The sequence below is a fragment of the Protomyctophum bolini genome (genome assembly GCF_963924005.1).
Source record: "Protomyctophum bolini genome assembly, chromosome: 11".
Classification (NCBI taxonomy): Eukaryota; Metazoa; Chordata; class Actinopteri; order Myctophiformes; family Myctophidae; genus Protomyctophum; species Protomyctophum bolini.
Window position 1 is genome coordinate 9,532,925 of NC_137872.1, and position 12,604 is coordinate 9,545,528.

The following is a 12,604-nucleotide window of genomic DNA, read 5'->3' on the forward strand; positions in this document are numbered from 1 at the left end:
TTGATCTTGTGTTGACCTGATGTTTCTCTCGAACTAATGTTAATTTATTCTTTATGTTTACTGGTTTATTAGATGTTTTTATTTTAGAAATCAATGCAAGAGACTGTTTTCTTATGCATTCAAGTGCTGTGGGCCATCCCATTCTGTTATGCAGTTCACCCGTGTCAATTTCATACCCACATCTTAAGACCATTCTAGCTGCCTTGTTTAGTGTGATCTGTAGTTTTCATATCTGTCTGAGCTGCATTGCCCCATACTGCACAGCAATAGTTAACGTGACTATAAATCAGACTACTGTAGACTGTCGACTCTTGCAGTGATGATAGACCGTACATGTCTATCAACTCATTGTTGATTATAGACTGTCCATAATTCATTCATATATTTAGTGCAGATGGACTGTCACATACTGTGTATTCATTACTGTAATACATTAATGTTGATATACAGTATACTTTATTATTCATACATTGTTGATTGAATGTACATATACAGTATATTCATGTGTTAACAGATATAAATTAATTAGTATAGCCCCATTTATTTACATTGCAAAATTACTGTACAGTTAAAGATTTGAAAAAGAATGAAACTAATGGAAGCATATATTAGCGGATTTACTTCTGTGGCCTATAGTGGCAGGTCGCACAAGAAATGTGCTGCTGATCGGTCCAGCGGTTTGCAAGATTGCTCTGGACCTGAGTGTAGATACATAGACAGACACATAGACTCTCTTCTAGATGACTAGACCTGACTAGTGTGGCACATAGACCTACTCTCTTATAGATGACTAGACTCCTGTAGACACATAGACCTACTCTCTTATAGATGACTAGACTCCTGTAGACACATAGACCTACTCTCTTATAGATGACTAGACTCCTGTAGACACATAGACCTACTCTCTTAGACTCCTGTAGAGACATGCCGTAAACATTCTGTTTACTGTATCCCTGTTGACAGTGCAGGGATGAATAATGCAAACAGGAAGGGTGAATGTAGACCTACTTGCACACTGTTAAAACCCTGCTGCTGCCCTGGAGAGAGAGAGAGAGAGAGAGAGAGAGAGAGAGAGAGAGAGAGAGAGAGAGAGAGACAAAGAGATAGACAAAATCTAATCTATATTGCATTATATGACAGTTTGTGAAGAATTAGCCTTAAGAGGGATGTTCATAGACAGAGATGAAGAGAGCAAGGGAGACGGAGGGAGAGAGAGAAAGAAGAGGAGTACAGAAGGAGGAAGATTGTACAATAGAAAGATCCATTCAAAGGTATGAGGGGGAGATTCTGAGAAAGAAACATGCAAAGAAACGAAAAAGTAGTTTATGAATAAAAAGACAGCAAGAGACAGATTTAGGAAAAGGCTTATAGGCAGAGATAGGAAGAGGGGGAGAGGAAAAGATCCAGTGATGGAGAAAACATATTAATTAAAACAAGTTCTAAGCTGCAGGGGCCACTTTATATTAGCTTGTTAAACCTGGCCCATGGTGAACAAACACACACACACACACACACACACACACACACACACACACACACACACACACATGCACAAATGCAAGCATGCACTCACACATGCACCCACACCCACGCACACGCACGGTCGCACGCACGCGCACGCTCACACACACACACACACACACACACACACACACACACACACACACACACACACACGCGCGCGCGCACGCACACACGCACGCACAAATGCTATAGAATTAAACAGATGCATTCACTTCACATGCTCTAGAATATATAGGTGCAAAAGCAAAGCACACATGCCTTATACTTATGTGTAAAAGTGTGTACATTTGGAGGCTACCGCTACATGCATGTACTAATGCATGTAACGGACCCACAGGTAATACCTTTATTGTTTAGTATATATTCAGTGTTGTGAGGCATTGGAACAGAAAGTGTGCCAACAACTGATCACAGCTGATGTGAATCAGATGATTGGGACTCAGCTCAGCTGTGGCACTGGGGTTAAAAACAAGGAAATGCTGCCTCAGTACAGAGAAGACTTGAAACAGACAGCACACAAATGGTGTGGCTAAAGTTGGTTGGTTATGTGGATGGCTAAGGAAAGGAAGGCCAAAGGAACGGTCAAATGCCAACTAACCATGGAACTATTGATACCACACACACACAACATAGCACCTAGCTGGAAAGGGGGACAAGGTATTTTATTGATTTGCTTGCACTGTTATTGGTATTATTGTTGAATATATGCAGAATGCTGTTCATGTATTGTGTAATGTACTTTAGTGATGTATGGAAAAAGTATGTGCCTGAGATTTGAACAGTTTATGGATTATATTGTAGTCATTTATGACCATTGATACATTGTATTTTGTTTCTGTCCCAGTTCTACGTTGATCTATGAATAAAGCAACTTCAAAATCATCAGTTCAGACTTCATCCTTAAAAGGCCAGCTTGGTCCGCTACAATGCATACATACAGGTGCGTGTGTGTGTGTGTGTGTGACGTGTGTGTGTGTGTGTGTGTGTGTGTGTGTGTGTGTGTGTGTGTGTGTGTGTGTGTGTGTGTGTGTGTGTGTGTGTGTGTGTGTGTGCGCACACGCACTGTGCAGTAGGCCTACATGTTTACATGCTCATGCTGAAATCCAGTTTGTGTCCTGATCATACAGTATATAGCTGGAGGTCATATATCGGCGCAACCTGATGTGAGGCAGGTCACAGACCCACTGACCACGAGAGGGGTCACAGGAAAGTTCTGTGTGTGTGTGTGTGGGTGTGTGTGTGTGAGACCAACTTCACCCTCCTTCACAGTCAAATCCTGAGGATATTACCCTCTATCCGCACCCTCCCCGCCTCTCTCTCTCTCTCTCTCTCTCTCTCTCTCTCTCTCTCTCTCTCTCTCTCTCTCTGAGGGACGATCGAGGTACATTCCTTTCTGACACCTGGAAGTGCAGGAAGTCAAGACAGACTTCTGAAAAGAAAGCACGCAGGGTGGATCACAGAGGGATTAGGGTGCACAACCGTGCGCTCACAAACAACACGGTTTCAAGGCCACAAGACGAGGTGGATTGGGACCGTGATCCTGTCTATGCACATGGTGTTGTATGTGCGCTCGCGTGTTTGTGTGTGTGTGTTGTCTGTTGCCCATGGAACAAGTCAGAACAAGAGAGAAGCTTCAAGCAGGAAAGATGGACCGCTTGTTCAGCACTCTCTCTCTCTCTCTCACACACACACACACACACACACACAGACACACACACACAGAGACATATGTCTGCACACACAGAATATCGCGTACTATGCACAGACAGAACACATAAATACACATGGTCACACACAAATGAATGTGTGGATGCTCATTACATGTATTACTCATGAGTATATGTGTGTGCAGTCTCACTCAACGTCGAGGCCAACCTCAAACTGGCATACATAAATAGCCTACATAAGTGCACGCGTGCGTGCGTGCGCCCGCAACCATGCACGCGTGCGTGCACACACACACACACACACACACACACACACACACACACACACACACACCAATCTCCTCCCCTTTCCAACTGTTCGCCACATGACAGGACTGAACACCCTCTCTCTCTATACCACACTCTTCTTCCTCTCCGGTCCACCCTCCCCCCCACCCCCACGCCACTCTCTCTTCCTTCTTTCTTGCACCCATTCTCCCTTCATTCCTCCCTCCCTTCCATCCCTCCTCTGTCTCGCTATACATCCTGTCCTGATGTATACCACCTTGCCACATACAGTCTGCATATTGCATGCACACATGTCTGTCTCTCGGCCCTGTCCCCACTTCTCCTCTTCCTTCCAAGCAGCCTATCCTGTCTTGTTCCCTCCCTTTCCATCTCTCTCACTCTTCCAGAACTACTGCCCTCCCTTCCTCCCTTCCTCCCTCCCCCCCCCCCCCCCCACCCTCCTCCTCTCTCTCTCCTTTCATCTGCTGCTGGTGTGTTATTAAAGATCCAGAGACTCCAGAGTGTCTACAGTTCCATCACCTCCCACAGCCTCTTCACATGCACATCCAGCGCGTGAGTGCCTGCGTGCATGTGTGTGCATGCGTGTCTGTGTGTGTGTAAGAGATATATAGCTGGGCGCAACCTGTTGTCTGACTCATTCACTCTTACTGATCCACCAGGAAAACAGTCAGCAAACTGTGTGTCTCTGTGTTTGTGTGCACGCGCACGTGTGTGCGCACGTCTGTGTTGATACGTGGCCAACAAAATCCTGAGTGTTACTTGTACTCTGACTGCAGATTGAGCCGTTGTACTAGTGATGTGTGCATAAATGTGTGTGTGTGTGTGTGTGTGTGTGTGTGTGTGTGTGTGTGTATGTGTGTGCGCGTGCATGTGTGTATGTACACGTGCACACAACCATGTGTGTGTGCGCTCAGTGCATGCTTATACACTACATACATCCGTGAAACAGAAGACATCCCTATAACATCATATACAAATATTTTATTCTTAACTCAAAATGACATAATTTCCTCACATAAATGGCTCTAAGGCACTGACCACTAAATCTTCCTTCCATCTACACAGCATATAAATTAACAGACCTGAGTTCAGTAACGTATATAATGAAGAATAAAAACACCTTTCCTTTTTATATATATATATATAAATGTTTCATCACCAACTAATTGCATGACATCTGCTCTCAAAACACATGTCCACTTTATGTACAGTTATAGAATAAGGCAACAGAGTGATTTAGGCTGTATCTGTTTAGGCGAGAATAATTTAACAGGCAAATTCATTCCTCTATGTGGCGCGATCGTCATCTGTCTGGCCCATGACGAAAAAAAGAAAAAGAAAAAACCGCTAGGAACACTATGAACTCGTAGCATGTATGTATGTATGTTGGGAGTAAAACAAAATAGAGTTTTGAATAAATAGATTTACATAACCAGCTCAAAGACACCGCACTGGTGTGCTTGAGAATAGAATGTAAATCAATGGGACACCGAAATCCAAAGCCCTATTCATGCTATGTATGGTGTCGTAAATTAGACCAACTTTGTAACAGTTCTGTGTAACAGACAATATTGTCTGGCTGGTGTGTGTGTGTGCGCATGCGTGTGTGCATGTGTGCTTGAAGCGATATACTGTATATATGACAGCGCTTCTCAGAAATTTTGAGTTGGTATAACAATAAATAAACCTGACACTCAAATCTGTTCTCATGTGTCACAAACCTGCTCGACTGCACTGAGAAAGAAGAAATTGGGAATTTGTCAGGTGAAGGTAATGTGTTGGAGATACACTGTCCTGTGTTCCTCCACCTATGCCTTCCTTTTTCTGCATGTTTTGTTGTTTCAACATGTTCAACATGTTTTCTGTGTATTTCTGTCTATTGTGAGTAGTGAGTAGGCCTACAGTATGTTGTGTTTTATGCTTTTCTGCGTCCGCACCGCATCCAAAGGTGAGTAGGCTAATGTTTGCATTTCAGGTCAGTTCAGTTGACTCACACAAACATACCTTTCCTTCTCCTTCTGTCAAAAATACCATTTGTGAATGATTTGTAGTGTTTGTGTTTTAAAGATCCATCCGGTCAGTGGTTTAGCAACGTAACACCTTGACGCCTTCTGATTTGTCTCAGCAAAGTAAAGTCTACCTCTTTTAGCACGGCAAAGGAAACGGAAGAAACAATACAAATAGAAATATTTCAGCAATATTGGTCTTATAACATACGATATTAATTTACCCAGAGGTATAATCTCTCCAAATCCTGCACATGTGATGACAATGCAATGTCAAGTCTTTCCTTTTGCTCAGTGTTAAACTAGCAACAATTACCCACTTGACACTATGATACATGTGCATCTTTTGTGTTCCTTGGTTGTTTTAAAGCACCTTTGAGACATTTGACTTGACAACAGAGGACTTAAAGTTTTAAAAGGTGTACCATTTCCATGCCACCGTGACAACTTCAGTGTTGCGTATCTTTCTAAATCCTGAAGATTTACTTCACTTAAGTCAACAGCAGGGGAATCCACTTCAACAAAAGAAAGTCTGTGGGTTTGCAGTCAAGACTCCTTTCCCAACATCACCCAAAATCCATTACCAGGCTTTTTTTTTCTCTCTCTTTCTCTTTTTTAAGATTTTCAAAAGTCGACATTCTTCCCACAGCGCTCTGGTCAAAATGGCACCCTTTGCTGCGGGTCTCACAGCATCAGTACACGGCTCCCATACTTTGCGTGGATGGAGGTGCGGGTGAGGGTGTGTGGTGAGCTGGACCTGGCTGCTGTACGCCTAAAGTCGCCCCCTGCTGCTGGTACCAGTTCTGGTGTGAATAGTCCGCCATGTAGCCCGACGACGACGAGCTGACAATAGGCTGGAAAGGGCCTTGTCCACGACTTGCAGGATCTGGTACTGCATCATTCGGCGCTGCGTTCGTTTTGTTGTCACTGCCATTGCTATTGGTGGTGTTGTTGTTGCTCGTCTGGTTGTTGTTGTTGTTGTTGCTGTTGCTGTTTTCCCAAGCGGACGGGGATGTTGGGGAGTTGCAGGCCATGGGGTCGCTGGTGTCTGGGCTGTGGTCCAGTGCGATGTCTCCAAGCGGGAACTCGCCGTTCTTATAGAGCTTCTTGAACTTCGACCGTCTGTTCTGGAACCAAATTTTGACCTGCAGAAGAGACATGAAGTGCACGTTTCAATGCGGGATGTCTCTGCATGTGTTACCTGAACGACTTACTTCAGACACTTAAATCAGGGCATAATCAAGTCTAGTATCGCTTTTTTTTAATGGTGTCCATATGTATGTCCGTATGTCTGAGTACGGAAATGTACTGTATGTATGTATGTATGTCTGAGCGTTACACCTAGGGGTCGAACATTCTATTCAGTCTGTTAACAACTGTGCTTGACTACACTTCATTGGTGTGATTTTACACTTGAATATCCAGGTATGCTTGTCTTTCCTGCTGTGTAATCACTGATCAGTGACCTGGGATATGAGGTGAACGCAATTTACAGTGTAAGCTAATAATCCTCGCCAAAATCCAGGAGGGTTTGTCATAATCCTTGATCTGACATTGATCTGGATAAGGTGTCACAATAGATGTATATGTAGACTAGGATGCCATTGCTATGATGAAGACAGAACAGGTTCAACAAAATGTTCTTGAGGTAAATTAAGGATGACTGAAAGGTCACATTCGTCTGTGCTTCGACTGCTCGCGAAATAGGCATGGCATGTGTATACTGACCAGACTTTGCCAGATATGGAAACGGTTTGCGTGCATGTATGTGTACAGTATGTATGGAAATGACTAGATACAGTTAGGTGTAGGCTCTAGAGCGGATGCTACTGGTTAAGAATGGAGACTACTACAGAAAGGCTGATGACGCAAGGTTAGGCCCTGATTTTTATCACTGCACATGTAAATAAGCCACGTGGCAATAAAAGGTTATAGCGGCGTAATTCTAACCAGAGAAACAACACTCACCTCACATCAACTTACTGATAGGGATCTCTGGTGCTGACTGACAAACATGCTTTCATCTTCATCTGTTAGTGGATGTGCATTCCACTCTATCGTATTGTATTGTCTATTCTAAGCCAGACCAGTAGCTATAACTCATGCCATGGTTGTAATACAAGTATACAATTTATTGTATTTTGGACTGATATTGGGCTCTATTAAAGGTCTACTTCACCCCTTTTGCAACCAGATCTTATTTTAATGATGTTTGGGAGCCAAGGAACACATTCCTGGGGGTTTTTATGTGTGTAATACGTGTTTTTAGGTATTTTAGTATTTCAAAGTGCCAGTGATGTCATGGACACTGGTCTCACTTATAGTTCCCATGGACTACATGCTGTCTCAACTCTCCACCTCTCCACAAGGTAGGTAGGGTGAGTGCAGCAGAACATTATGGTAATTCTAGTAATCCAGCAGTGAGACCAGTGTCCATGACATCACGTATGCTTTGAAATACTAAAACTACCCACATAAAACCCCCCAGGAAAGTGTTTCTTGTCTCCCAAACATTAAAATATGATCTGGTTGCAAAAGGGGTGAAGTGGCCCTCTAACTTGATTTTTGACAGCATGTCTCACCTGTGTCTGTGTGAGGCCCATCTGGGCGGCCAGCTCGGCCCTCTCAGGCAAAGCGAGGTACTGGGCAGTCTGGAAGCGCCTCTGGAGAGCTGCCAGCTGGTAGCTGGAGTAAATGGTCCTAGGCTTCCGGATCTTTTTGGGTTTTCCGTTCACCATCCGAACCTCTACTTCTGGTTCCTCTTTCACTGCTGATGAGAAGGGAGATGGGTACGAAAATGAGCACAAAATGTATACCACTACTATAGTCTCATTGAGCATTAAAGTAGCATAAGTGCAATTGGTCATAGTTTATAGTTCCTTTCCTTGTCTATAAATAGGCCTACTATAGTCACCAATCTGCATATCTAGAATGTTTATTTTACTCATGGATTCAGAGGCACAAAAATAGACACTGCTGCTACACACAACCCCGAAATTTCAAAGAAATTCCGACGCCACTGTAACTTATAATTTTGGTCTGCGTGTCTCCCACAGACGTGGGGGGAGAGATTTATAGGTGCTTTTCATGTTGCCTGTAGGCCTGGTTGAATTGTAGGCCTGTCTCTTGTTTTGTCCTGTTGTTTTGCATATTAATTTCTTCTTTTCTTACAGAAACTCGGTTCAACAACAGACATGGCGTGATACCGACCTGTTGGTGTTTCCAGTGAGTCAAACACCAAGACTGATTGACATACCGTGACACCTGATGCTCGTGGCCCTGGGCCAAACCCCTCGGGCCTGAAGAGTCTTCCAAACTGGAATGTCAAAACGGTAGGCTATACCAGCTTGTCGAGTTTGTTTTTTTCTACTACTCCGCTAAAAGGGCCTCTAAACTCGTAAAGCTCCTCCGTTCGTCACGTTCGTGTATAAAATAGTGTGTTGTTGGCAAAACGAAAGGAATACATTTAATGACATCGTCAAGGCCTATACTAAAATACTAGTGCAGATTGAATCAGTGTGGTGTGGGTTTGATGGATCTACTGTGTGGGATTTGTTTTTGCATTGCCTCAGCCTCATTGCATTTAGGCTGAATGTCAATTAATAGGCTACAACGATTTGACCATTCATTCTGCAATTGTGCATGCAGTGCTAGCCTGGCCAATATCATCCTTGATATTCTTACATTTAAAATTCCTCTAACTAAAAGAGAATGTAATATGAACAATATTTTAAAGGTTGAAACACCCAGAGGGTAGGCTAGTTGCCATAAATTGAGTATTTTACTATTTTGTAATCGTATCTCATTGTCGTAGCCTATCCAAATGACAATGAAATCAATAAGAGGGAACACATTTACACCAAACTCCCCAAATCAAATCAGCACATTTCTAGAGGGAAAAAAACTAACGAGTAGACTATAAGAGCAGAGCAGTCATGGGACAGCCAGTCAGTGGAACATTTCTGACCGCACGGACACAAAAAAGAAACTCACATTTCCCGTGCGTAAAAACTTACCAACGTCTAGTAACGGAGACTGGACCTCCCTGCTGAAGTGGCCGTGCTGCCGGTAGGACGCGTGGGAGTAAGACGAATACTCTGTCTTGGCCACCGGAGGATAGGTGCTCGCTGCCATACCGTTCAGATTATAATGGTGATACGTGTACGGATTCAACGCTTGGGTGCTGGCGTAGGACTGCTGCGCCGTCTGGTAGAAGTCGTGGTGGTGGTGGTGGTGACCGCCACCGTGGTGCGCCGTCGTCGTCTGCTGGCCGCTGTAGAAGCCCATGTCCGTGGAGGAGGACTCGGGGAGCGTCGGGGAGTCTTTCGTGGCCGGGAGAGAGCTGCCAGCCGCGGGGAGATCGGAGGAGCTGAGGCCCGCAACGGCGGGTTTCTTGTCATCGTAGGAAGACTGTCCGTTCATGTTCAAATCCCCGTTGGGAATAATCACACTTTTCCAAATTAGCCTATACCAATGTTGCGGCGGCTGCTGATATACAGCCCTAGCCTGCAATTCAAATCCTCTCCAGAATATTAGTTTTTAGGCTATTCTATTTTGTTTGCTAATTCTCAACGCGCATGCAGAATGAAATCCTCCAAGATGTGTGCGTATAGTAAGCTAAGAGCTTGTGTCTATGATCCAAAGTCCCTTGGCGAGTCAGTCAGTCGTCAGTCAGGCAGCGAGCGGGGCTGTCCGGTGTGGCGGCGCCCAGCCCAAGTAAAACTCCAAATTACAGGGCGCGCCGCGCAGAGCAGGCTGGAGGGGAGTGGATGTCGCGCTCCCATTGGTTCATCCCTGCCTCTGCCCCGGGGCTCCGGGGCCCAGACTGCTCTGACTGTCGCCTGTCTGGCTCCCCTATTCTCTCCACAGAAACCTCGAGCAAAACCTATCCCTCTTGCCCTGACCGTGGAGAGGAGCATAAAAATCCATCCACGGCCTGTAAACACCCTAACTTTATACACCTCGACATGTTTCTAAATGCGAAGTCTCTATAGAGGCATGATTCACCACCACACTGACTGGATGTCGTTAAAGATTTTAACTCACACTATGCCAATGGGATCCAGAACAATCTACATATATGCATAATGGTGTTGTGATAAGGTTGTTTACACATAGGCTTAATGGTGATGTTCCTATTCAAATGCAGAATAGACCCGAATGCTGCATATCGACCTCTGCTGAGAGTTGTTTGCTGTTAATCAAGTGCTATTTAGAAAGGATATTCTCGTAGTTAAAGGGCTATAGAGACTTGCCCCTCGGGCCGGCCACAAGCTAGCCTACTGAGTCAGCTCCAATCCCAAACATACAGATTATAAAAAGCAAAGCCAGAATAGTTTGGTAACAATAGAGGCTACAGTATAGGACTACATTTGGCTGCTTGTGAAAACAGTTGTAGATCAGTGACTTAAAGTTGTAACTATTAGAACATTGCAGAAGAGATGGCTATCTATCGGAATCTTCTTCAAACGGTCTAGCCTGGAAACCACACAAATCTGCCAGTGAATAAAATAATAATAATATAGGAGTGTAGACAGATGCCAGATTAGGTCTGGCACATATATGGTCTGGCTCCACTTGGTTGTGATTGGATTTAGCTGCCCCGTAAATTGTGGTGCACCAACCAGGGCCCAGTATGCAAATGTGTGGCCGGGGCGGGTTTATCACCAGAGGCATTTTTTCTCCAAATCAAAAAGCCCCTTAGAAATGCAGGTTCCTAACAGAGATTCCAGACTAATATAATATAGTCTGCCATGCCAGGTCAGACAAGAATGCACAAAACATACAAAGTTGAGAAATGCATCAGGGTTCGTATTCGTATGGTGAGGTATTTTTGAGAATCCAGCACAACCCATTGCCTCAATCACCTCACCTTAGAGATGAAGATCATGCTCATGGTTGGACAAACATCTACAGAAATACACCCGTTTACATTACATATACCCTGCCATTATCAGTGGCGTCTGGCGGGCACAGACATTTGGAGGGATTAAGTGTGTCACCACGGGCAACATACTGTAGGCTACACTGCAAGACAAATATAAAATGAACAAACTTTCAAAAGGGCACTTTGCTGTCCAGAGGGCAAAAGGGCATGTCTATCTGTCTATAGTCTATCTGTGCACACCCTATACTATAATGTATGATCCTGGCTTTACATTTATGCTATTGAACATGCGCACAAACACAAAAAGGTTTATTAGAGTATTTAGTCACTTTGACAATTCACACAACTTCAGGTTAGCACTTGTCTTATATTGAAAAGGAAGGGTTGTCCGCACATGTATATCTGCTCCCAGGACATTTTCATTTAAGTACCTTAATAAAAAAATCCTGTGTGCGCCTGTGCGGACAACCCTTCTTTTTCATTGTCCAGCACCTGTAGAATTTCTGGAGTTGTGTGTGCTTGCCTTTGGATCCTATCTCACTATGTCATATATGGTAAACCCTCTAAAAGTTGTTGAAAAAAAAATCAAATCTCCCAAACAGCACAGTTTCAGTTCAGCGGAACCTGGCCTATAGCCCACTGTATCTACACCACAAAGCATCTCATAATGCAAAGAGTTCTCTCCAGTCATGCCCTGTACAAACTGAGCATTAAAAAGCACTTTGTGTAAACGGCCAAGTCCTCAGTCAGGGAGTGGTGCTTTTTACTCTGTTCTTTAGCGTTATATAACAAAAAAAAGCGAGTTGGGGTGGGTGGGGGGAGTGGGTATAGTGTGAAATTGTGAATATGCCAGGCTTCGAATAGACAGTGGCATTGGCAACATTATATACAAACTGTAAGTGAGAGTGCAGAGATGGTGTCGGGGAGGCGAACCTGTGAGGGGCGGGGGGTTACAAGTAGGGATACCGCAGGGCATTTTCACATTCTAATACAGCCTGAAAACTAGCCTGGGTAAACCCACTCAGGCAGAATGCAAATCTCCCTGTGGCTTTCCTCAAGGCAGGGGACAGATCCCATCCGCTCCACACGTATACAAGAATGCCCTTTGAGTGAGACACTTGTCACTTGGTATAATATACCGTATGTAGAAAGTTGATGTTTTGGCGGGCTCCGAGTTCACAACAAGGAATGAGGGGATGCTGATGGGGAAGGGGGTTCTCTGTACGTGGGAG

The 12,604-nt window shown here is 44.3% G+C and overlaps 1 protein-coding gene across 1 annotated transcript; it reads right to left on the reverse strand.

Annotated features, from left to right (window-relative positions):
* Positions 1-4,445: 4,445 nt before the first annotated feature.
* On the reverse strand, positions 4,446-10,417 carry LOC308323218 (homeobox protein Dlx3b-like). The gene is made up of 3 exons (XM_080774895.1): positions 9,502-10,417; positions 8,068-8,255; positions 4,446-6,630 (listed from the first exon to the last, which is right to left on the reverse strand). The coding sequence occupies exons 1-3, from the start codon at positions 9,905-9,907 to the stop codon at positions 6,178-6,180; spliced, it is 1,047 nt and encodes a 348-aa protein (XP_080631021.1). The 5' UTR covers positions 9,908-10,417; the 3' UTR covers positions 4,446-6,177.
* Between the last annotated feature and the right edge of the window lie 2,187 nt (positions 10,418-12,604).